General features: G+C 35.7%; 1 protein-coding gene across 1 annotated transcript; it reads left to right on the forward strand.

The window, feature by feature from the left end:
- Nucleotides 1-13705: 13705 nt before the first annotated feature.
- RB195_013336 (uncharacterized protein) lies at nt 13706-25198 on the forward strand (the record flags this gene model as incomplete). Its single annotated transcript, XM_064203100.1, has 11 exons — nt 13706-13776; nt 17710-17901; nt 17972-18058; nt 18142-18211; nt 18321-18436; nt 18513-18603; nt 18999-19142; nt 19450-19534; nt 20740-20897; nt 21944-22020; nt 25060-25198. 11 exons carry the CDS (start codon nt 13706-13708, stop codon nt 25196-25198), a joined length of 1230 nt encoding a protein of 409 aa, XP_064058981.1.
- Between the last annotated feature and the right edge of the window lie 435 nt (nt 25199-25633).

The raw sequence follows: 25633 nt of genomic DNA on the forward strand, positions 1-25633 counted from the left end.
TTTTAACCATTTTTTTCCTAAAAATTCTAATTATGATAAGACGCTACGATTGCTCGATACTGGCGAATTCGAGATATCTCTTAAGATTTGTTATTGAGGAGGACATATTTACAAAAATAAGGTGTAAAAATGATTATTTCAAAAGAAACCTTGGGAAAAAGTTGAAATAGTTAATGGAAATGTGATAATAGCATCCACGACGTATTTCTTTTAATTTTACAGATTGTAAGATTCGAAAATCATCGTGCGATTTACCTACGCTTTGTATAGGTGCTTAGTTATTCTTCTGTGCTTCACACCAGTAAACTTGAAAAATTCTCTTTTTTTTTTGGAAGAATACTCTAATTTCCTTGTCCAATAGATACGCCTATTTTTTATTCCCTTAATTCTAGCAGTATACAAAAAGAGAGCGGTTAATTTCCGTTTCTGACGCGTCACGGCAGCTCTCCAAGAATCCACGACTTAAGCATAATCCGAAGAAAAGAACTGCTCCTCTTAGAAAATCATTACTTTTTTATGGAATAGTAAGCGGGGTGTAAATTAAATTTTAACATGCAAATTAGATTTCCACAATATTTATTTGGAAATAATAATATTTTTGGACGGATATGGGGCAGTCAGTGAGAGGTTCTGTTGTGACTGCGCGATCGACCGGTGGTTCAAAATCGCCCTAGTGCCAACCAAGCCCTTAATCCCTCCGGAATCGATGAATTGGTCCCAGTCTTATCTGGATCTGGGAGGAAAAAAACTACTGACTTGATACATCTGCTAGCTAACGTAAGTTACTGTATGGGCTACATACGAGTTCGTAAACCTCAAACAATTCTGGATTGAAATGAACTCATTGACGCATCCCAAGTGGATTGATCAATGCAGGACGCGTTGTCCTTTAATAATAATCTCTGATTGAAAAATGAAGAAATTTTGATACGACTCTTCTTTCTTCTTTTCTTAAGATTTCCATACACATTTCTCCAAGAATGTTTGAACATCACCTCTAATACACCTTTCATAAATGTAACTTTCAATGAATCCTACGGCCTACGCTGTGTTTTTCCTGAATATTGTATACTTTTCCTGCGATGTTTGGTCACTATAGATTAACTATCCCTTTTAGGTCCCACGACCTTTATGTTGAACGTTCCCCTTCTAAATTTATTCACCTGAAAATCCATGGTTGACTCATAAATAGACGTTTTCCCTCATGGTCCCAACGGTGAACCTCTCCGCCAATTGGGTAAATCAAATCGTGGCCGCGGAGGCCGCAAAACCCTATTTAGCTGACCAGAGGATTATTTGTTCTGCGTCCTCATTCGAATGTTTTCCTTTCAAAAATTTCTGGGATTGATAGGAAATGGGAAAAAGGAGGCGATCGATCGACTAGTAGTTTTCGCTGCTTTATCCGAGAAACATTAGCGGTGCTAACACCACAACTCTTCTTCCTTCCTCATCTTTTCGAGGAACTCCTCGGGAGTCTTTCTCTTCCTCTTCTACACCACAACTCTTCCTCCTTCCTGACTTCTTTGGGGAGCATTAGACTTGTTTCTTCGATTTGTCGACTTCCGTGTGTTGTTGCACATTTTTAAAAGCTAAATCTGTGAACAAAGCAGCAGCAGTTTCACAAATACGTACGTCGTCTGTGAGTTCGTCTCAAAGATCACCTTCATTACATTCGCTGCGTCGCTTTGTTTTCTGAACAGATTCCGATATCTAACCAGTGAGAGTTGAATGCGAAAAAGAACCCTGTTTTCATATATTTTAACGAGTTGAGTGAATACGGTATCATTGACGATTCTTGGTTGTTTTTCCTCTTTATCGACTAAATAAATCTCATAATTAGTACGTAGCTCTCCTCGCTCCTATTGACGTTCTCTCTCTTCCACTATTTTTTTCAAGTTTTTTTTTCATCAATGCATTTTTATTGCTCGCACAAGATTTCTTCTAATATATTTCTCCATAAATCGAGATTTTCTCTCAGTAAGTCGTCACTAACATCAAAAATCAACATTTGTAACTTAACGTATCCATTAGCGCAATTATCTGAACGCTTCCTCCATTGTTTACTGACATTTCATCTTCCAAAGATGTTAGTTTTCGTAATCCATGAAAAATAGTGGAAAAAAATGACAAATCTTTAGCCGCTTATTTTCTTATTGCTTTCGGTATTTGCGTTTCAGCGCCTTTTTTAATGGTTGGCTCCATTTTTCCCTTAAATGCAGATTATATCCTCAAAATAACGTGACAATAACAGGGCAAAACAGAAACAGTACACTTCTTTTTTCCCTTCGAAAATTTTACTTTTTACTCAGATAATCAAACAAAAGATATATTTCATCTATTCCGTTCAAATTGTTCCTAAATAAAACCTTCTCTTCATCCTTCTTTTGAAAATCACTCCTAAAGTTGGTAAAAAAAGTATGAATTTCAATTAGATTTTTTCAAAAGAATTTCATTGTTATTTATCTTCTATTTCACTCATTTTTTATTGTTTTATTTTAATTTAGAAGTGAAATACACCACGTTTGTAGGGAAAAACCTAGAAAATCTCCTCTTTTTCTCTTTCTGACAATTGCTAGAGCATTAATTTGGTTTTTCTTTCATATCTGACGATGTTTGACCCCACGAAAAGTGATCTTTATCTCAAAATTTAATTATTTTTTCCGATTGTTACTGATTATTTATGTTCCCCGTAACCGAATAGTCCTTTTTTTGCTCATCTGCTATCGTTATTTACAGTAAAAATTCCAAATGAAATTGCTAGTCTACCAACATAAAATCACACGTCTTACTACCCTCACCTCATGAAAACTTTAAAAACATAAACAAGTATGCTTCATGTTTACTGTTTAGTTACGCGGCATCATTTGAATCCCAAATTCTACGCTAGCATCCGCAAAAAAAACTCTGTCACCTCACGACTGATTCCCATCACATCCCGGAGCGAATCCCATAATGCTATTAACGCCCCTAGCGCTAAAACTTAAGTTACTCGGAATTGATCCTAGCTGTCCGACGTGACCACACAAAAGTGCTATCACGATGGAGCACACGTCGATCATCTCACCGGATCTCATGCCGTGATTCTCGCCTGGAATCATTCATAAGGTCGACTCACTCAGCATGTACGTATGCGGTTTTGGTTTATTTATCTGTAGATCAAAAAACATCCCGTCATAAATCGTAGTGTGCACATAGAGGATATCTCATCTAGCTCCTATTAGTATCTCTTTTTTTTTCTTCCTGTTTTTTTTTTGCATAGCAAGAGGAAACGGTAGCTTCTTTTTTGTGGTGGATTATTTGCCCCTCTACGTGATAGTGGTCACATCGAGGGATTTAACGATGAAGCGGAGGAATTGCATGCGCAAATATTATTATAGATAAATGATGTCTTCCCCTTCAGCTGTAGCCTTCCCCTTAAGGATGTAATTGTGAAAAAAGCTCGATGGCGATTCTACGATTCCAGAGATTCACTTAGCTCCACATCTCTGCACTGGACGTACTGATACCGCATCAAATTATCGCTGACGTTGATTTTTATACATAAATGTTTGATAGAACTATGACTATGAACCTATGAATAGAGATTTAACAAATTTTCTCGCATAGAGTGTTTCCATTTCCCTCGTCCCCAGTATTTCCACTTAATTTTGTATAAATCGCATGGATATAAGTATGGAAAAATGCGCGATGAAAGTCTCAGAGATTCACTCACGTAGGTGAATAACCTCGAGCTGTCCATACTATTATAATACAGCAAATTTCAATCGAGAGGAAAAAGAGCGGGAATTTTTTCGAATTTTTCCGAGTTGAAAACTCTGAACTGTTGAGCGATCAACGTATTTTTTTCTACCAGTTATACTTATAACATTTTAAATAAAAATTATGAGGTGATTGGTGTGAGCGTTCTGTAAGTGAAACCTCAGAACAATTCCTCTTCAAATTGACCAAGTCGTTTTGATCCCACAAAATTTCACAAAAGGAAATGTATGTGGATGTTTTCGTTTTCGATTTTTGAAGCAAAACCCATAATCTTTTTTTTGTTCTACGAAACAAGGACATAAATAGAATGTTTTAAAGTATATGTCTTCATCGAAAACACCTAATTATTTCACATTTCTTATTCGCTGGTTATATTCCATGAAATCTTATGTTGAACTTCTGAATAGAGGATGTTACAGTAAGGTTTCTTAGTAGGACAGGGCGTTAATGAAAGATTTCAGCTGTCGCGTTCACAGCGTTGTGGCCAGGTACAGTGTTCAAAGTCCATCAGCTTGAAGAGGTATGATTTTTGTTCCTCAATAATTTTACTACTTCTACCTTCTACTTTTGTAAACAAAAATAAAAGGTAGTAAAACAAAAGGAACCTTTTCTTTTTTTCCTCTCATCAAAAAAAATTCTCTTCAATTCTCATCTGATTCTTCATCATTTACCTTCCTACGTATAATAACTTTCTGAGAGTATAAAGTCAGCAAATCTTACTTTATATATGAGAATAAATTTCTGACTTCCAATCTTTTTTCCCGATAAATTCCTGAAGTAATGAAGACGTTCATTTCGTCTTCGATTAACGTCGTGACTAAATCGTAAGTTGAAGGGAAATTGAACAAAAAATATCAAGGATATTCGCAAGCGACAGCATTTAGCTATTATTCAGCTGAGTAATCTTTTACACAGGAATCACTCATCAAAAATAAAAAAAAATAAAGAAATTAAAATCGAATAGAATAGCAGTAATCTTTTACATTATTGACTATACACCTTCATCAAAAAATCAACTTAATGGTAAGTAAACTAAAAGCTAGTATACTGTATTTTATTCAAATAAAAATAAAATTCCTTGCAAGTAGTAGTCCAGACTCAGGGGTAACGTATTGAATCAGCTGACATACTCAATGCGTAAGTAGCACCTGATATAGAATAGGTTTTCCATACATTTTCTCTACGCAAGGAGCAATTTTGAAGAATTTCTGGTAATCCTACTACTGAAAAGGTTTCTTCTGGTACATGCTGGTAAGAGTCGGAGAAATTTATTGAAAACTGTGAAATAAAAGCAGTTTGTCCAGTAGACACGAAAAAGTTTGATAATCTCAAAATTAAGGGAGAAAATTACTCTGAATTTTTACTTTAACCGCACTTTTTTGCATTTTGCGTCCGCTTTATGCATTTTTCCATCACCGATTGAGGTCATAATAAGTTTACTTCAAAAACAACTTAATTATCTTCTTTTTTTCCCATGTTTACCGCTTAAAGCCGTTTGAGACCAATTAAAGACCTCTCCTTATTCGTACTTCTGTTTAATAGGCTATTCGTCTGATACTTTCGCACTTATTTGGTGGTAAACGTTAAATATGCAGTGGGTAGGTCCCATTATTTACGTAAAAATGCATATTTACGTAATAATAGGCAATAAGGTCAATTGTCCGAAAGCACAGCGTCGATGATGTGCGTCTGAAAAATTGGTTCTAGGGAAACGTGTTTTTTTCTTCAAAATTTATCTTCTAACATTTTTTTGGTTTTTCACTTTTCTTCCGTGTCTAAACTTATCACATTCGAGAAAGAGAAGGATATGCTTATGAGAAAGGAATACGAATGTTTTTTTTTCTTATAAAATGTTAAGAAATCACCTGAAAATTGACCAGATGAGAATTTTGAATCAGCAAATATGTGAAATTTACTACTGCTTTAATTTTTTCTTTCCATCCTTGTTTTCTTTCAATTTCTTCACTATCCAAAAGAAGTGGGCGGGGTTAACTCTAATTTTTCGCGTACGCGCACACAGACACACACGAATCCATTTCCATCGCACATTAGTACTAATGTTGACTGGATATTGAGGTCTTATTGTTTTAGAGGCTTTTTTTTAGGATAAATAAATATATGATTTAAATGTCGCGCTCTTTTTGTAGCGGATTTCGACGTAATTTTTTGCCAAAAAACTGAGAACTAAGATTTACGCTGAATACTCTGTTCAGTCAAGTCATTTTTGGAGATTTATAGTGGCTCTAGGAAGTAGTAAAAAAAAGAAGAAAAAAAGAATAGCAAAAGGAAATAAAAGGAGGAGAAAATGAAAAAGTGCAACTGAATAGTTTAAGAGTTTCGAAACTTTTACTTCCTTCACATGTTATGGTTTCCTGTCTCAAACTTACGTATTGTTGGGAATTTCCACCAAATTATTCAAATAACAGCAGGAAATCCATAGAAAAACATCCATAATCTATATTCTGTTCACGTCCGTAATATGCCCTATATGTTTAAGATTGTTCCTTTATGATATCACCTGCATGCACTCTCCTATTCCACGTAACAAATGTATTATTATATACCTATTAGATTTGCACAGATGCTTTTGTTATGTGGACGTTGTTGACGTCAACGAATACGTTCTTGAAGGCGCCACCCCACGAATCTGATGTGGTACGGATTTCAGGTGAAGTATTCTTATACGGGATCGTAGATTATGGAGAGGGGAGTCCATTTCTTCCTAATTTTCGTAAAAAACCGTCCAGAATATGCGGCGCGTGCACAAGGCTGGCGCGCTCCAATCGAACTCGTTGTAGAAAGTAGCGCGACGGAATGCTCGAGACCTCCGGACTTCCGGGCCGTTTTTTACGGCAATTAGAAAGAAATGGACAGAATCACCCCCCTGTCCATAGTCTCCCATCCCGTATACGAATACTCCACCTGAAATCCGTACCACTTCAGATTTGTGGGGTGATGGCTTTGAACGATTTTTCAAAATTTATTCGAATATTTGGTTGGAGCAGACTATTTTGTGCCTTGAAAAGATAAAAATATGTTACTTTTTTAGTGTTGTAGAAAAAACTTAGCTGAGCAGCAAAGCCATAGGTCGCTGATGTTTGACGTAACGGCTCTAACATCACAAACTATGAAAGGAGTCTCTGATGGTTCTTTAATATTTATAGCGTTATCTATCAGCTAAGTGTACTAACAAACATATTTAATTTCAAATATTTATATTTATTATATTATATATATTATTTCATATTTAATATGTATTTCTGCAATCTTCTTTTCAATCGATTCTATGTCTGATGAGTATTTCTACAGAAATTTAATAGAAGCATAGGGTGAGGGATGAACTGCATAGCGTTGATCAATCCCTTTCAGTTGAAGCGACGAGTTCGAATTCCAGTTCCGAAAAATTTGAGGATTTCAATGTGTCGAAGCGATTCCTAACTTGCGAAAGTAAGCCGATCTGAAAAGTTAGTGATTTTATCTTTCAGGTGTGTTACCAATTCGTTAACTCCGAGAGATGAATGGTTTAGTTGGCTCGCAGATGCTTTCGAACCGCTGACCGTGCAGTCGCCGACAAACCTCCTATCGACTGCGCTACACTAGCTCCAGGGGAAAAAGCTAAGCTTATTAGAATTTCCTCGAACAATCTGACTTTTTTCAGAACATCTCCATTTCACTTGCAGAATTTAATGAAAAGAACTTAATTAGGTACTGCTTGAAATTGCTTGAGAATTTCCTTAAATTGCTTTGGATTTGCTCCAAAATTGCACATGTAAACTACACACTTCTCTCGTTCACGTTCATGAGTTCACGTTTTTTATCTTCGAATTTTTTAAATTTATTAGTGCTATTAAAAAAGTACAGCGTTCTTTACAAACAACGAAAACTTTTTTTTTGTTTTTTTTTTAAAGATGAGCCTTTCGAAAACATCTCAGCTTTGAATAATCTCGATAAACTCCACCGTAAACGCATCAATCCATATTTGATCGAATCTCTTCTTTTTCCCATCTTCTGCAACGTGAGATCAGTTGAGGACCGCAGCTTTGGGATCTGAGGCGAATTATTTGGAATCTTTAACCGTTGTCTAAGAAACCACAACTATTATATATCTTTTGTTTGTTTGTCTACTTATTTGTTTATTTTCTTTGTTCTGCTAACATTCTTAACTATCACCATTATTTTTTATTACTATTGTCTAGGATTCTACACATTTTCCTCTATATTTCTTTTTCTCTTCTTCTACAACATTGTCTCACATTCCTTTCGCCTTCTACTCTCACCCCAACTTTTTCATCTTTGGACGTTGAAGTCCCAATCCTTCAAAATTTTTGTTTATTCATTTCCTAAACAGATTGAAGGAAAACTCATGGGGACTATCTGTTGAAAGATCAAAAAACACCTCCGAACTTACAAATAAATCATTCATAAAACAAGATCCAGAAAAATTCCTCTATGATTTGTTCCTTTTCTTCTTCCTTTTTGAAATTGACGTTGTTTAATGGCTATGGTATCATTCATTTTGACCTCACAGTATCGCGGAACTTTCTGGACATGAAATAGGAAATTTCTAGGTATTTTCTCCTCCTTTCCGAGAATTCCCCTGTTTTGCCAGAAGTAATACCATCCTTAAGAAACTTACGTAGTGTTAAAAGGAGCCTGTACTTGTGATCCCATGGACATCAGCCTGCAGTACTACGGTAGTGACGTTTTCCGACATTTTCTTCCATTTCTAAATTGTAATCAACGAGATTTCCGTTTTGTGATCTGCGTATGTGTTCTCTCGCGACACAAACTAACCTCACTTAATCCCAACCATTTTCCTGTCGCTGACGTTTTTTCTTGTCATTTGTTTCGTTCGATTGTTGTTCCTAAGGCAATTTCCCACCTATTTGTTGACAACATAACAACATACGAAACGTAACACGAGTAATCCACGACGACGATGCACACGAAAATTGATTCGGTTACGTACAATCGCACGAACGTCTGATGAACGACGTCAGCAACGATGCTGAACAAAGGAGAGGGATTATCTTATCTAGGATGTGGATGTGTAACCATTTCCTTAAGTGATTGAGAGCAGTTTCGCTGTAGATTTTTTTCACCAAACACCTTATTTTTTTGACCGGCTAGAATGGGAATTTCAGTGATTCTCGAGCATCAGTCAAAGGATAAATGGGTAAAGTAAGAAAGATAAGGTGTTCGGCCTTGACCAATCCGCTTAGGATCCGCCAACGCATTCACTTCAATTCAGAATCATTTACGAACGTAGTGTCCATCCCACGCAGTGACTTACGGGGGCTAGTCGATGTATCAAGCCAGCATTTTCACTCCCAGAAAAGAAAAGGTCTGGTACCAATTCATCTCGAACCCCGGAGGGATGAGAGGCTTGGATGGCACTAGAGCGGAATCGAACCCAAAATCGACTATGCTGCAGCCACAGCGGAACATCTTACCGATACTGCGCTACACGCACCCTATAACCTTATTCAAATTAGTTAATATTTTGGAATTTGTGAAATATTTTGACAAGCTTCTACACATAGATGTTAATCCCATTTGGAATTGTTGAGATTTATTCAATTTTCCCGTATTATTATAACTCAAACCTTTCTGTTTCTCTTAAAAATCCACTCTAATAAACAGAATGAGTTTTATTTTCGAAGAAGAGAAATGGCCACTGGAAGCTTCGATCAGTTTTCTTCATCCCCTTACTCTCTTCTTCTCTCTTCTTCTTCTTCCTCTTCTTCCGCTTCCTCTCACCCTCACCTTATTTCTTTGTATTATCATACATTTTAGTGTCGAAACGTTTTCACCAACCAATCCACGGTGAGTTTGAAATTCTGCAGTTCTGCAATTTAATATTTTTCAGATATTTCCAGGAGGCTTGCATTTCTTTTAGGATACCATATATCGAGCAGAGGAAAATTTTCAATTTATAAAAACTTGATGCGATAAAAAACAGGAAGTAGAACAGAATAATTCGAATAGAATTTTTCTGCTAACAAAAATCCCAACTAGAACGAATATCTAGCAGCAAGAAAATCCCTAATACAATAAATTCCAAGAATTTCTTTATAATTAAGTTTTCCTTGCGATTAATTCATCTAAGGATGCAAAATGGTATGTAAAATCCTTAGCAGCAGAACCAGGAACCCTTTAAAGCTTGTAAATTTAATATGTACATTCATTAGGGATCCTAACGGGAAAATCTGAGCCCTTGTATAAAATTTCTGATCATTTACAATGAATTGAAAGCGGATCTCATTAGTACTTTTCCCGATCTCATCAATTAACTGAAATTTCGTAGGAATTCTCCGAATATATAGGCCGTGGACTAGTGTACATATGGTGGATCCTTCAGCGAGTACTGATTACTGTACAGCTTACGGAGTTTCATTTTTGAGAATCGTCCAGGTTTAGTGAGGTTTCACGAACTTTTCAATTTAAGTATTCTTCTCCTTTTCGCGAAATGTACGATGTTTTGAGCAGGAAAAAAGAGAATAAGCGGTAATTTCACGGTACGGTATTCTTTGAAATTTCACTAATTCACCAGGTTTTTTTTCCCGGTACGCGTATCAAGTTCAACACACGTACGGATCCTACTACGTAATGGTTAATCTCAGCGTACGTACGTTCTTGTTGTTGATTGTTACATGAGGTGAATGTACGTAGGTGAGTACAGAGCGAGGGACGGACAGCCTGTCTCAACTACCTGAACATACGTGACACGCCCGCCTCCGTGCCCAAGCCGCCGACGATGGCGGGAGCTTTCAGCTACGACCATATCAGCTGTGTTCAACTAGTACTCTATTACTAATATTTATATACTGCTTTGATACTGCAAAGGAAAAACTTATTAATTAATAGAAATTGGAAAGTATTAATAATGGGAAAAAACTATGAAACTACTAACTATTAACTATCCAGGAACTCCTGCATTCTTTAGTAGCTTTTTCCGAAGATTCCTGAACTGTTACACCTAATCATTGTCAAGAACCTTTTGCTTTGTTTACTTATTGACTCTTTTGTTAACTTATTAATCTCTACTCTACTATTTTTCACTATTTCTGGATTTTTTTCTCAATGGTTGATAGTTCAAACGATCCCCATACTTACTTATTGACTAATGCATCTGAGTAGGTTATACACTGGTTTTCTCCACCATTTTTCTTCACTATTTCTGGATTTTTTTTTCTCAGTAGTTGATAATTCGGAAGATCCACATACTTATTTAGTGACTAATGCATCCGAATAGGTTGTCAACGTCGCCGAACCCGATATGAATCTGTTTTCACAAGGATTTCAAGAATTATTGCGTATTATTCAAGGATTAGTACTTTACTTTACTGAAGCTATTTTTTTACTACTACTACCTAACTTTTCCGAAAGTGTTGATAGTTCAGGGGATCCACATATTCAGTACCTATTGAATAGAACGAATAAGTTCCCAACGCTGCTGAACCCGATGTCAAGCTATTTTCATCTACGGATTTCTGGGATTTTTACTGTAAACATACATATCCTCGACGTGCAGTAAAGTTCGCTACATAAGTTTTTCACGGATTCTCTGAAATGGCAATTCAGAATTTATTGTTTACCAGAATTACCTTGCCAGAAATTCCTTTTATCGCCTTTCGTGGTGACCTATCACGGATTATTTGAAGTGATTAGTACACAGAATCATTCATTCTTCCAACTTGATGAAACTGTGAGGGACACAATCTATTCCACAATTTTTTTCTGAATTGGTACGATCCAGCATCCACAAATCCCTTCTGAATTTGTTAGTATTTTTCCAAAAATTCCTGAAGTGTTGCATCCACTCATTGTCGAAAAGTTCTTGTTTTTGTTTACTCACTTATTGAATTAGTTCGTTCCTAAAAATAAAAAAAAAAGATAAAAATCATCTTTCCAATCCTCCGCAACATTAAATTTTGTATTTCTAGCCGATATCTACACATCTTTTTCTAACATTGTGGAGAGTTCAGAAATAAGTTATAAATTCGTATTCTTATGGAGTTGCAACCTGAATCAGGCATATAATCCATGGTAATCAATCTTTTGCTAAAGTGTATTCTGCTTTGCTGAAGTAGAGTTGTTCCCGTGCATTGTACATATCTATCCAGAAAAGTGAAGTTTCAAACGGAGAGGTAATGGACAATAGGGACTGCTATTGTCAAGAAATGCAAATGTGGACAATTTTCCTGGGAATTACCTTGAAGCACCCACCAACTCGATATGCAAAAGAGAGAAACGAAAAATTCGTGGAGGTTGCAACCTAGGCGAATTTTTCGTTTCTCACTTTTGCTTATTCAGTTAGTTCGTTTTTCCCGCCTTTTCTTTTTGAGAAACACTCAAAGTAATTCCCAGGAAAATTTTCCGCGCGTTTGCATTTCTTCACAATAAGAGCCCCTATTGTCCATTACCTCTCCGTTTGAAACTTCGCTTTACTGGATACAATGGATGGAAAAAAAAACCTTGCTTTCGCAAAGCTGATGCACTTTAACAAAAGATTGATTACCATGGATTGCCTGATTCACTCTTAGAAAAAGTGACATACAAAGTCAGAGGAACATCCATCGTCGTCAGGAACAGTTGCGTTTGACGAACATATCCGTGAAACGTTCACTTCCGTTGATGTGACACGTCGGAGAAGTCATTCCTGCTGACCCGCTTACGAATTTCGTTCCGCTTCGCAGAAAAAAATTGGTGCAAGGATTTTTTTTTAATCAAAATGAGGATGTTCCATCAAATTTGCCTGGTCTTCTTTATGCTTCGAAAACTCTGGATACCTTTCATCCTCACTTCATTTTGCTTCTTATTTCTTGTTTTCCTTTACTCATTCCGTACTGTAAAGTGCTCCCCGGCATTCCTAGTTTTCTACCATAATGTATGTATTCTCTCGATGTTTCATTCATTTCTCGTTCATTCTTCCATTTTCTCTCTCTCTTTTTATTCCTCCCAATATTAGCTAGGTTTATTACTTCGCCGGATTAAGCTATTTCTTTTCTTCTAAAGTTTTCCACTTACGTTTTTCATAGGTTTTCTAAATTAACAATTAACTAATAATTTATTTTTCCCCCTCATCATAAAGACCTGTCATTTTCAACGTCATTTCATTATTTGCTGTTATGTGTTGGAATTCTTTCTAGCTGATATTCTATTGCTTGTTTTTTTTTTCATTATTTTTACACCTTATTCATCACTCATACATTTTCTCCTCCTTTTCGCATCTTCTCCTCTTCGAGTTTCTTTTGATCTCAGTACATTTTATTTCAATTTCCTTCTCTTCGTCTTTTTTTGCTTCATATCCATTTTATTCCTCTCTTTATCACTCCTCTTCTGCTTCCTTTCGCAGTTCAAATCTTCTTCTGCAAGGTATAATTTTTTTCTATCTTTTTTATCCATTTTTCATCCCTCTTCACTTTTGCTCTTCAGTCATCTTCTGTCTTTTTCACACATTTCTTTCTTAGTTTCTATTTCATACTACATATTTGTTTCCTCTTCTCAGCAATACCATCACCTGGGTTTCAATTCTCATTATCCCCTACTTTTACTTTTTACGTTTTTTTCTCATCATCGTTGTATGGATAACTGCACCTCCTACATTTCTACATATTATTATTTTCTTTTCTTTCCATCCATATTTTTTCATTTTTCCTTAAACTGTTTAATGGCTAGATGTTCTCTTGCTTTGCATCTCTTGTACATTCATTCCGAATAATGGTTTTGTAACGTGTAATCCTCTTTTTTTTACACAGTTCGTTACCGTAAACCACCGTACTCCATCTAACGCATACTCAATTAACATATATGTTTTGCTTTCAGAAATCCATCTGCATTACTTTGTATGCGGTGATTCTCCGTCAATTCGTCTGCCACATCGGGAACTCACGTGATCCTCTCACCTCCGGCTACTACATACAATCCTTATAGTTGTGTATGGATGAGTGAGAACGTCAGTTGTATTCTTATAGCGGACGCTATACGAAGTGAAGGTCTTGACGATGTTACAACGTGAGTACTGTACTGTTATCGTTACCGGATTTCCGTCAAAAGACTTTCAATAGGTCAATAATAATAACGGATTACCTCGCTCGTTACTGTTTTATGTCCTGAAATTCAGGTTTACGGATATACGGTTTCGCTAAGACCAAATACGTTGATGACGTTCGTGCGTGAATGACTAACGGACTTCGCTTAATCACCTATTCATTGAGGCTTAGCACGGAACTCATCTTCGTGTTTAGATACGATAATGATAAAGCTGAATAGGCATGCAAACGCGCTAAAAACCGGAAATACAAAGTGAACTGCTTGCGTTCACCTGGGGGTCCTAAACAGATTACGGGGTGTTACTGTGTTGTGTTTTTATAGCACCTATGGGCAGCAGTTTATACGGGACCGATTTGATAAAATGTAAACGAATGTAAGTAATGAACGTAAATGTAATGTAAATAATGTACAATAACGAATAAATGGAAATGGAAATGCAAACGGTCCCTAAACCTATTTTTCCTTATAGCTCTCAGCATCAGGAATATGAGAAAGAGAAGAAAGAATAGGAACAATAGAAGGGAAAGAAGAAAGTGAACAAAAACGTGAAAAGGAAGCGCGCAGGAAGTGATTGCCTATGAAGTTGGAGAAAAAGTATATGAAATAAGTTGAAAAAGAAAGAAATAAAGCAAAGAGAAAATACGTAACGCTCGGAAATGTACTGATTTTGTCAATAATCCTACAGTAGATCCTGTAGTAGAAGAATCTTAGTAGTCCCTAGTTCCCTTTTCCGTTTTCCGTTCTTGTTTCTAAGGTTTCGAAAGTCATTCGAATTTCCCAAAATCACTATAATATGAGAATTTCTTAAACTCCTATGGGATTTTGGATAAATCTTCGGTATTTTTTGCCTCTATCTAAAAATTTTTTTGAAATATCCATTCTATAATGACTAGGTTTCTTCTACGACCTCTTGATAGTTTGGATTAAATATCTTTGTTCTTTGGTAATCAAACGGGGAAGACTTCACGTAAAATGACTCATAATTCTTATGTGAACAGAATTACAGCGGGCTTCTTTTGAAATGTTCACGGAATCCTTCAAACAAACGACCATTAATCAGAAAGAGAAAAAAAACGGTGAAAAATCGACAAGAGAGATTCCTCCCTCCCCCTGTCCTGGTTTTGGAATTAGTATAATATTTCTGATTAACCAGAATCCACCGAAAAGTAGTTCTACGCATCGTTTCCACCTTAAAATGTGAATTTGAATTTTCTGGATTTTTATCCACTGACAATATGAAGTGTCATAGATCATGACCAATTTTGTATCATTTCTAGTCATTCCTACTAGAAGTAATTATGACGCCTATCTTTTGCAAAATTCATATTCTTCTAATTTAAAAAAAAAAATGTGGTACAATCATTTCTCATCTTTTTTCGAGGGAATTTTTAAACTTTTAGTTGCCAAAACTTCGCGCTTTCTACTCATTCCATTGTCTTATCTTTTTCATTTCTCATAACATTAGTACCGGGGAATAAATGCTGAGCTCTACATATTTTTCCCATTGTTTAGGTGGAGTTTTGAAAGTCACACGAATCACTCGACTGAAAAAATCTGAAACTCCAGTCTTCACAGGGAAATGATGCTGCTTCTGTTAATTTCAGCTATTAAATCATTTTTTCAAAGGTGGAGACAGAACCTCCGCCCAAATTCTGACGTAGATCTTATTTAAATTTGAATTCTCATTAATTCGCAAAATTACTGCAACTTCTATGTAAAATTATAATAATAATTACAATAAAATAATAATATTTACAAATTTACCGTTTCCCCGTTGTTCGACATGTTATGGGCCACGAATAGAACTACGCCAGGTTTCACTGATAATGAATTGGGTCACGATTTTCAAAAAAAAATGTTCTAACTCAGTTCCTTCTTTTTTTTTCTTTTTTTTTGTGGTGCACCATCGATATTTGTACGTTAATAAATAAATAAGCAAATAAATTAAGCTGTCTAAATTTTGCTTATTTCTCTCTCTTTCTTATTCTTCCCCACATTTTTATCTCTTTCACAAGTGAACTTTTCAGACAGTTATTTAGAGGAACTTTGTACAGCTAGGCAAATCATAATGAATAAATTTAGCGCTGAAAGCGCTATGTGAAAATAGAATCTTCGTCATTTTCACTTTTTCACGTACAAAAAACTCCTGTTCTAATCTTTTGACGTCAAATCCAATTTTTTCACGTACAGAGAACATAATTTCTAATCCTTTGAAGTGGAGAAATATTCATCCAATTTTTTCATGTACAGAGAACATAATTTCTAATCCTTTGAAGTGGAGAAATATTCCATGACTCACTCTAAGAATAGTGGTTACGTAGGGAGAACAGAGTGTACGGTAACTGCCTTAATTAGTAAGAATTACACGAATTGCACTAAAAGCTACCATTTTAATGAAACCTTGCACTTGGACGCTGTTTTTTTTAGCTTTCTTGCAAATTTCTTTAATGCATCTGAATATCTCATGCTTTTCCTACTTCTATTGAATTCCATTGAAGGGATTTTTTCGCACTGAAAACTGCGTCACAAAGGAAATATTCACAGCGTTTCCAGTAAAATACGCTGGACTTTTTGTTGTTTTCATATTCAGGCGGCGTTCATAAAAGTTGCATATCGTTTAAATCGTATCAAAAATTCGCAATATGATTTCCGTCATCTGTTCGCTGTCGAGTTCCTGTTTTTGTTCAGACCACAACGTGAATTTCACTCAACGGCAACTACGACGTCGCAATCAAATCGCTTGGCGAAAAACTCTCCATCAAGTGCCTCCTCTCGTTTATGTGTTATCCAATTGACTAGGCTGTGCCCATCGTAGACTAGAGTGTGCTCATCAAAATGATGAGAAATCTCTTGCTGAAACCGAAAACGAGAATTGAGGGTGACGAAGATAGTAGCGTAGATCGTGGTGAAAAAAAATGCATTGGATTTCTTGTTCAATTCTGCGGAAAAAAAACCACTTGACAGCCTCCTATCCAGACAATATTATAGAATTTTGTAGATTTCCTAAGAAGTGCAGATGTTGTACCAACGAGTGTAAATAGAGTAAAAGTTCAAGCGCGTGACTGCAGAACTGAGCGACGGGTGGATACTGAATGGATGTAAACATTTTTGTAGCACTAGTGAAAGGGTGCAATACTTGAAAACCACTCGTTTGAAATAATCAAAGTGAAGGGGACGAAGAAGGATAGGGGGGGGTCAGCTTAGAGGATCTGAAAATCTGAAAGATTGATGTATTCCGCTTTGAATAATCCATAGTTGTCCCATAAACCAGAAATAAGAAGGAGCAGAAAATTTCCCCCGAAATTTTACCCAACAAGTTTTCCACTTAATAGCAGATTCTATGGGGGATTGACAGGCCATTCTCCAGCTGCAAAGGGTGAGAAATTCTCACGCTCATATTAAATATTGAAGAGAAAGCAATGGAAGAGCACGTGAATAAGTAGAACTTAAAAAATATATATAAATAGAAAAATAAAACTGCTGCATAATTCTCGAAATGTTCAAGTAATTGGAGAGTATGGTAGCTTTATAGCTTTTATAGCTACCCCATTATATTTTTTACTATTTTTTCCAAGACTGTAGATGAATTTAGCAACTTTACAAAGCCGTTAAGGAACACTTTTCGGATAATCAAGATTTACTAGGCCATACACAAGCCAAATTCGCAAATTCGTTCCTTGTTTTTCTCGGATTTTTTCTTCCAAACTATCTAATTCCTATTCCCTTATTATTCGACTCAATTAAAAACTTTTTTTCTAAATTGCGGGGAAATTCCCAGCAATTTTATGACCTGAATAAGAACGCGATAGGTGAGCGACAGCTGACTAAAGCGACATCAAATTATATTGTATAGGAACTCTTTTTTTCGAATTCAGCTCACTCATTGATTTTTAGTCAATTGTTCGTCAAATCAGCATTTACGCTGGTCTATGGATTTTTATTCATACTTGGCCTTGTTGGAAATGGTGGTGTCGTATTTGCAATGGCGAACAATCGACGATTACGATCAGCCAGGAATATTTTCCTCCTAAATCTTATCCTCACTGATCTTCTTCTTGTACTTACTGCTGTACCAGTCACGCCATGGTGAGATACCGTTCGAATATTTCTGTATGAAGTTTTGGAACAAATCAAAATGTCAATTATTGATCATTAGGTATGCGTTGACGAAAAATTGGCTATTTGGATCCGCAATGTGTCATATAATGCCGCTGTCGAACTCGTGCTCAGTATTTGTAACAAGGTGAGTGAAATTAGTTAGTGATCCACGAATTGTTGGTATTTTACGTTTGAATTCAACAAAAACTACACTTTACGAATTTCCAGCTGGAGCCTAACAGCCATTTCAATCGATAAGTATCTTCACATTATTGATCCAACCAAAGCTCCAGTTACGGTACGTTTTCATTCATTTTTTTGCCGAAGTCAAAAAAGAATTCTTGTGGATAGATAGGGATAAAATTTTTTTAGAAAAACAATGAAAAAAATCCTGGTTTTCATTTCAGAAGAGACAAGCATTAGCAATTACATTGTTGGTTTGGTTAATCAGCACTTTGATCAATATACCGTATCTGCTTAGCTATCAATTAGTCGACGGTAGCTATTATGTGCCTGAGGGCAGGTAAACTTAGCGATATTAGCGATATTTTCCAGCATTTTTCGCATTTTTCTTGTATTAAGTATGATTTAAATTACAGTACTCCTTACTGTGGTAAATTCTGCGATGAAACTAATTGGCAAAGTGAAAATTCACGTAGACTCTACGGCACTATGGTTATGCTTTTACAGGTGAGATTTGTTGATTTACAGTTTTGACGTAGTTTAGTCATTGTTTTCGTAGTGGTTACGGTAAAATAGTCCCAGAGAACAAATGCACATCAAAAATAGTCTGATCTCAGCGATGCATGGGAATTTTTGGTAATATTTTTCTAATTGATTGGTGGAAATCTGTTAGTAATCGATATTCAGTGTATTTCTAAAAGTTGCTCATTTCCTGTGCGAATAGCAAGGTTCCTGGAGTCCAGACGACAGAAAAAAGAACGCAAAAAAAAAATCTCGGCCGCAATTTCTAACGTACTCAAGTTTAAGTGATTTCCGAGCGAGTAAAAGTAACCGTTATTAGCTGAAAAATCCTATTTTCTCGTGTTTCTCTCACAATCGTTTACAAATTATTGAAATTTCAGTTCGTCATTCCAATGTCAATCATCACTTATTGCTATTTCCGAATATTACGTAAAGTCTCCAAAGATATGATAATTCAAAATGTACAATTTTCGGCATCGTTGTCACAAAAACAGCGAGTGGATGCGATTAGCCGAAAGAAAAAGGTAATTCGATTCCTTATAGGGTTAGATGTCATATGAAAAAAGTTAGTTGAAAAGAATTTGAAATTTGTTTTTTTTTGGAATAAATTTGAAAAAAATAAACAACTTCGATTTTTAACGAAGCTGCAGATGAAATAAGATGTATTGACTTCTAATAAGTTGTACACGAAGCTGTTAATTGACCAGAAAATATAATTAATTAACAATCTCATGTACAGTTCATTAAAAATCAATAAAGATTTAATTTTTAAAAACATGGAAGTGACCAAAAAATATATATGAAAACTCTACAAACTGCAATTTTTTCCAGGTCAACTATATTTTGATCGGCATGGTGGCTACGTTCATATGCTGCTGGTTACCGTTAACTGCAGTGAATTTAGTGAAAGATTATAGTAAGTTGCTTTGTTCTATCGTACGTGTTTCTTTAAAATAAAACTATAAAAATATATAATGGATTATTAAGCAAAGTTTAATATCAGTGTTTGTTTTCTTTATGTGTAAAAACCACGAATCTGAGTCTAACTTTTCAATTTTTCCTGGACATATGAATAAATAATTCACATGTAAAAGCATAGGATCATATATATTTTTTAAAATGCTTTCACACATTATCCTCTCACACTTCTTTTTGCAGTTGAAGGATAATTTTGATAGGATTTTCTTGGAGTTTTTATTCAACCTCTTTTAACTCTTTGCATTTCGTTGTCCCTGTACGTGCGACATTGAAAATATGGACGGTAATTCCACTGTCGCCGTAGCGGAGACGCACTATTTATTTTATTTCAGCACTTCCAGGCAAAAAAAGATAAGATTCGCTTATTACTGCGGTTTTCTGCACTGCATTTCTACTTTTTTTTGCTTCTTTTCTACTTCACGGAAGGGAAAGAAATGAGGCTATCTTGTATGTTCAAACAGACAAGAAAAAAGGAAAACGACGCGAACCTAACGAGTTTTGTGGTACTTGTCCTAGGAAGCTTCGAATGCATATGGATGACTGCTTCCAAAACCATTACACTTTGAGAAATTTCGAAATATAAACAATTTATTTTGTCACTATTTTATAAACTAATGAACTATATAACTAACTAACGTAACTATAACTAACTTATTTTTTTTAACTTATAAGCTAGTAATGGTGTTTACAACACATAGATATGTAGTATAGCAATAGCTGTATTTTCTGCTTTTTTTTAAGTATGTGACTTAGAATTTTGAAAAAAAAAGTGCTCGAGTTGCTGGTTTTCCATGTGTCTGACTAAGTTGGAGTGCAAATGGTTAAAACAAACATATACAATATATATTTGACCTATTTTGCTGTGTTCTAGCGTAGCGCTTTCTCGATTATTCGATTTTCACTTTTTTTTTGCTATCACCTCTATGGAATGCTTCATTTTTTACAACTTCTTACTCTTTATTTTTTTTATTATTAGCAGTGAAACTCTCCTGACCAAATTCTGTTCATTTTCGCCTCTTATACACTTCGAACATTTTCTCATATTCTCAACATTTTCTAAAAAAAAAATCTGTTTTTTTTTTGTTTTAAGAAAAAAAAAATCTGACGAGATTGAAGTTCTCAAATTACAAGCTTCGCTTTCAGAAATTGAACCGTATTTCCTTCGTGCACAACCATTCCTGGTGCCGCTATTAGCGCACGTTGTCGCTATGTCACTTGTCGTCTGGAATCCAGTGTTATTCTTCTGGTTAACTCGGAAACAAAAACGATCAGGGCTTAGCAAGATTATTAATTCGTCTGAGGTTAGTTCGCTTTGATGTAGACTGTTTATAAAATGGGCGTGGCCAGGCAATAAGAAATACAAACGCGTTTCGAGGAGTTTCTATGATGATTTTGGGAATTTTATTCTTTTGAGGACATCCAGTGGAAGTTAATACCTGGAACAATCCTGAATATAAGCGTCCTCGATTAATCAACTTCTAATTAGGTGTCCCTTCCGCTTGCTCTAAATTGATTTTTTCGTTTTTTTTCATTTTTCTTTTTTTTTCTTGCGGATGCTTCGGCTACCTCGAAGAAATAGGTCCCACATTTTTTCTATTAACAACAAGTACCGTGGTCTAACATAATTAATCGGAATTTATCGCATAATGATGCCTGCATTTCCAGTTGTTTTTTTTTGCTGCTGCGTGTGCCGTGAACGAGCTCTCTCATTCCATGAATTACCGTATTGCTAGGGGAACTGCTTGAAAAGATAGCAAAAAATTTAGCGAACGTAATCAAAAGCACCTAATGTTAGGCATAAAAGACATTTAGGAGTGAGTGCGGAAGTTTTTTTTTTTTGTTAGATTTATAGATCCAATTAGATCCAGCCGGGATATAATAAAGATCATCACCGGAATTATGTTTATAAACACCTTAGCAAAAAAATAATCGATATTGATATGAGTATTCTAAGCGCGTCGAACGTGCATGAGATCTAATAGATATTGATTTTTTTCGTTCCAGAAAGAATCAGTGAAGTTCGAGGTGAACCATTTGAAGCACTTAATTTTTTTCCATTATAATGCACCAATAACTTATCGATTCCAATTACAATGAGAATATTTTGAAAGCAAAAATAGTGAAAAAAGCTATAATTTCTTTTCTGAAAGAAATTTTTTATCACTATAATTGGAAACGACTTAAAATTTTGATTCTCTTCTTTCACTTGCAATAAAATAGTTTGAAAATTGTTGGAATGCAAATTAGTTGCTATCTATGTAGATAGGAAAGCACTTTTCTTTCAACTATCTCACTGTTTTATTTTCGATATTTTGAGTCCAGAAATCGAAGATCAAAGATGTTTCAGGTGGTGGCATCGTTCGCCAGTCGACTTGGGAACAGCTTACGACGTATGTCTACTCGTAATGATAGTAAACAAGAAAAGTGAGTTCAGTTTAGTGGATTTAATTTAAATTTCGCTCGTCTGATGTGAATTTTATGAGTTTCAACGAGTATTTTTGTGAAAAATCAGAACTCTGTGGAAAAATTACTGAAGAAAATTACTTCGTGGTTAATGAGATGTCGATGTAATTGTCAATCATTCGCCATAGCTGTTCTCAGTTGTCAATCAGTTCACTTCTTTCGATCAATCACGGCAGGTGTTCAGTTTTCTTAGACAAACATATGTATCATTATCTTAGTTGCGGTAAAGAAATCTGTCTTTTTGAGGAATGAGGGCATCCAACGGGATAAAAAAAAGGAGTGCTGACTTTATTAGCCATGGAAAGGGTGGGATTTCATGGATGCCTCACCGGAAACACTTATGGATTCGGTGAATCAACTTTTTTGCTGGGATCCACAAATGTTTTGATACGCATAGTGGGTTTACAAATCGAATCCCTGCTTTTGGTCTAATACACAGCTAAATTATCAAATAAATAAATAAAATGAAAAAATAAAGACACCTGATTTTGCAAATAAATAATCCACAACTAAAAATTATGAACTGAAGCGGTTACAGGGTCACGATACCTACCATTTTGTATCCATGAAACCGCACTAGAATCGCGAATCAGCCCCAAAATTTTTGTACATTGTGCTTTTTCTCCACGACCATTTTTTCGCTTCCATAACATTCCATGAGGAAAAAAAATGCTGATTACTTCCTACTCAGTCATCCGCCTTCCTTTTTTTCGACTTAGCGCCCAACATCCACGCATACGAAACTTATCCGATTCATTCATTGCCTACGGCTCTTTCTCTTTTCCCACGGTTCGTGTAATCTTTCAGCTTAGTTCCAACTGTCGTAGCATTTGCTAAACAAGGGAGTAGCTCTTGCAAAAATTTCACGAGGAAAAAATCCAGGTTTCCAACATTCGTCTGCTTTGGAATTTTTTTAGAGGAATAGATGGACGTCATTATAATCAAAATTTTATCATCTCAATTTAGACAGAGAGATTTTTGGATGTCTTGATGATTTCTGGTGTAAAAGTGCTTATTTTTATTTGAAAAATCGAGAAGACATGTAATATATGCATTATTTATTCGTGTTTGGCACGCATCAGAACATATGGAGTATGATATCCCGAGTTCGATTCATGAAAATATAATAAATGAAATAATTAAAAATTATATGTATAATCCAATGAACCGATTTGAACCCTATATACATATCTCTGAGTATTTAGTGATCCCCCATATTATTTGCTATGGTATCCATGACCAACATTTATTATGACAAGATTAGAAGACTGAAGACGGGGCAAAGGTGGTACGACTATGTCCTGTATTAAGGAATTGTCCAGGCCAACCATAACCGATATGTTTTCCTTGAGATTTCTCAGCGTTGACCCAAAAATACAAAAGACGAGACTCGTGGGGCATTAAAGGCATCACTCCGCGAATCTGGAGTGGTACAGGTTTCCTGTGGACTATTCGTATACGGGATCGTAGATTATGGAGAGAAGAGTGATTCCGTCCATTTCTTCCTAATTGCCGTAGAAAACGGCGCGGAAGATACGGCTTCGAGCTTTCCGGCGCACTATTTCCTACAAGGAGTTGGATTGGAGCGCGCCAGCCCAGTGCGGCGCCGCATCTTCCGGGCCATTTTTTACGGCAATTAGGAAGAAATGGACGGAATCACACCCCTCTCCATAATCTGCTATCCCGAATACTCCACCTGAAATCCGTACCACCTCGGATTCGTGGGGTGATGCCTTTAAATAATGGGATGAGGAGAGTTTGACTATGTAACCTCATCATGATTAAAAATTATCAAATTATAATCATGATTAGGCCACGTAGTGATTATAACTAATTGATGATGATTATAATTTATCAAATTTACTACCAATTTAATTAGATTAATCATAAACTTATTACTAGAAGCACTTTTCGCTATTATCAGCACGAAATCATAAATTTCTAGTAGGCTAGCAGTTTTTACTTGAACAAAACAAAAGAAAAAATTAAAGATGAAATATTTCCAATCATTCGATTAATAAATGCTGAATAAATTATTTCACCGATAACTGAATCCAAAAAAAAAAAAAACGAATGAAAGCGGAAGTGCATAGTCTCTGTTTTCTTTTTGTTGTATTTGTATCGTTTCTCTAGACTCTCATCACATCAACGCTTTTTCTATGAACATGTGAGAAGGTGTCGAAAACTGTCAACAATACATAAACTATGCCTCAGGGTAGATTAATAGCATTTGATGGTGGAGAGTTAGCGGCTGTTGGAATGTACCGATTACGTCATTTATTTATTTATTTACGTTATTTGCGCGGTTATTCGCGCTAAAGTATGTTTCGCATTCATATTCAGCGCATTCATATTCATTCGTTTTTTTCGAATCGTTCATTCATTTATCCAAACAACAAAATCTTCAACTTGTGATACACAAATTTCATAGGGTAAAAGGATAAAGTGTCTGGAGTTAATAAATCCGCTTGGGATGCGCCACGGCGTTCACTTTAAAGGCATCACTCCACGAATCTGAGGTGGTACGGATTTCAGGTGGAGTATTCGTATACGAAATCGTAGATTATGAAAAAATCACCCCCCTCCCCTCTCCATAATCTATTATCCCTTATAAGAATACTCCACCTGAAATCTGCACCACCTCAGATTCGTAGGGTGATGCCTTTAATTCGGAATCATTTGAGGTTTATGTACGCGTGTGGAGCCCCGCAATTACTTGTTGTAGGCCTTAATAAAATCTGGCACAAATTTATCTAATTTTTGTCAAATTTATCAAGATAAAGGACTTGATGGGCACTGGAGCAGCTTTGAACCATCGATCGTGCGGTAACAACCAAACCTCTTACCAACTACACTACATGACTGACCCACGAATTTTCATACATATCTAAATTTTTTGCTCGATATTATCTGAAATAAAGAACGAAACAGAAAGACTAGAGCTTTTAAATCATACAAGAATAATCTTTTTGAGAAAAAATCTGACTAAATCGTTTTCAGATGCAAAAAACGTAATGCAACGATCGATTCGGAAGTGATCTCCGGATCAAGTACAACCTCTCGACCGTTAATTATACGAACGGAATTGTTACCGCCAAACACCACCAGCGACAAACAGCAGGATTTTGATCATCTGTGATGATGTAGCCAAAATATGAACATTAAGAAAAAAAACTACTTGGGTGTGTAGCATGTTACGTTCTCTTCTCCAAGCTCATATTTTTCTCTAAGTGGAAATATTCATTCCACAGAATCCCGCTTTCTTATTTACTTTATTGATCTGTATTCAATGTGGTATACTGATTATACTTGTCAATCAATAGATCAATCTGTCATGTCGCACGATAGATGTCTTAAATTGTTTCCTTTTGTATGTTGTTTACGTAATGCTGCTGCAAAAATTATGGGTGGTATTTCCCATTCCTCGTCTATGATTTATGTACCATGATTTCTCTGCCGTCTGTTGCAATAGAGACGCAGAGTGTGTTAATCGATAACGTCGTTGCGATCGATTATAAACAGCAATCATGGAGTTTGTATGACAAAATGTATCGAAAACAAAACAAAACTATGT

Source organism: Necator americanus, chromosome V, assembly GCF_031761385.1.
Source record: "Necator americanus strain Aroian chromosome V, whole genome shotgun sequence".
Taxonomy (NCBI): Eukaryota; Metazoa; Nematoda; class Chromadorea; order Rhabditida; family Ancylostomatidae; genus Necator; species Necator americanus.